This window comes from Pygoscelis adeliae, unplaced genomic scaffold, assembly GCF_000699105.1.
Source record: "Pygoscelis adeliae isolate BGI_AS28 unplaced genomic scaffold, ASM69910v1 Scaffold365, whole genome shotgun sequence".
Lineage (NCBI taxonomy): Eukaryota > Metazoa > Chordata > Aves > Sphenisciformes > Spheniscidae > Pygoscelis > Pygoscelis adeliae.
Genome location: NW_008824783.1, coordinates 419,144 through 420,842, shown reverse-complemented (window position 1 = coordinate 420,842; position 1,699 = coordinate 419,144). Strand labels below are relative to the sequence as shown.

The following is a 1,699-nucleotide window of genomic DNA, read 5'->3' as shown; positions in this document are numbered from 1 at the left end:
GCAAGCCAGAGCCTGGATGCTGCTGGACTCCGTGCTGGGAGGGCTCGCAAAGGTCGCTTGTCTGTAGCTACATGCCGAAGCCGAGCTTGCAGCCCTGCACGTTTGCCCTCTGGCTGTCAGAGCAGCTGGCTGAGTGGTAGCATCACTGCTAGCACAGCGCCTCTCTTGTCGCACCCCTTGAGCAGGCGTTGGTGCAGTGGGTCGCCAGCTGCCCTCCATCTTGGAGAGGGTGCTGGAAAACGTCTGGCCTCGGTAGCATTTTGCTGCAGTCCTCCGCGCCCAGCCCTCGGGACCGGGGAGGTGCTCTGCCCCCTCCCCTTGCTCTCCTCCAGCGTGCCGTGCGCTTGTGCCGCCGCAACATGGCGCCTGGCTTGCTCCGTCACCCACCGGGGCTGGACGATGCCCATGCACCGGCTGTCTTGGGGCCATCGCGCCTGCTGGTCTTCAACCCCGGTGTGGGGGGACCCGGGTAATGGGGTGGAATGGATTGGCAGCCGTAGCGTTTCTCTCCCCTGAGCGGAGCAGGGCTTAGGTGACGCGATGGGACGTGGATGTGATGCTGCTGGTGACATGTCCCAGCTTCACTGGGTGGCACTGGTGTGGGTGGGTAGAAAGACAGAGCACCTGGGGCCCTGTGCTGCTTCCCCGGTGTGGGGAGGCTTGGTACCAGGGGGTTTCGTGGGCTGTGCACGCGTGCGCAGAAGGCTCAATGCAGGTCTTTGAGCCAATTATTCACTGGCCTGCAAAGCTCCCCAAGGTCGATGCTGCTTGGCACATCCCAGCGGCGTTGCTCCGGCTGGGCTGGTGCCTTGTGGGTGATGGCCAGGTGAGCTCTTGGTGCTGGGGCAGAGCTGGCTTGTTCCCTGCTGCTGGATGGTGCTTTGGCAAAGTGGGTGCTGGAAGCTCTTGCATTTTGGGAACCTGGAAATCCTAGCCCCTTGGGGAGGCCGGTCCTCCCCGGAGTGATGCTTGGTGGCTGGAAAACCAAGTTAAAGATTGTATCCCTGGGGAACGGGGCAGGGGTTGAACAGAAGCGGCCCCTGCTCTCCATTGTGCCACCTCTGGGTGTGTGCAGGGAGAGGGACGGTCCAGTCCACCCTGCTAGATGGTCTGCAGCCTCGCTGGGTGCATTTGTCACCCTGCACCCAGGGGTGCAGCAAAGGACTGACCACCTTGGAGGTGGCTGAGGATGCTTGGGAGGTGGTGGGCTGGGACTGGTGTCGGGGGGTGTCCCTATCCCTGGTGGGGTTGCTGTTGGAAAGCCCTCTCTCCGCCAGGATCCATCACAAATAATGCTGTGGGTGATGAGCTGCTGATTGGTGGCTGCTCTGAGCCTGCGGGAGCTCTCTGAACGCTTGTTTTTCCTGTACGTCCTCCTGGCTGACCAGGAGCCATTCCTCACCACAGAAGAAGCTAATGGTGGCACAAGGAGTGACCTTGTGTTCAGGGTCCCGGCATGGTCTGGGGGGCTTAATCCCACATCCCACCCAAATTCTTGCCCAGAGCTCCCCTTGATACAGAGCAATAAATATGTTTAGTGCGAAGTGGAATCCTTCAGTCCCAACATACGCAGGAGGGTGTGCTGGAATATCTTCCCACACTGTGTGGATAACGCTGCCAGATCCTGGCGCTGCGGACACTCCTCCATTCCCACCCCCACCCCCCCTCCCCTGAGCCTCCTTTGCTGCCTCCCCAACCC

The 1,699-nt window shown here is 61.2% G+C and overlaps 1 protein-coding gene across 1 annotated transcript in view; it reads left to right on the top strand.

Annotated features, from left to right (window-relative positions):
• The first annotated feature begins 359 nt into the window (after nt 1-359).
• Nucleotides 360-1,699, top strand: part of RBPMS2 (RNA binding protein with multiple splicing 2) — a 27,490-nt gene continuing 26,150 nt past the window's right edge. Inside the window, exon 1 of the mRNA XM_009323871.1 lies at nt 360-469. Within this exon, the coding sequence (XP_009322146.1) occupies nt 360-469 (110 nt within the window). The remainder of the gene's footprint in view (nt 470-1,699) is intronic.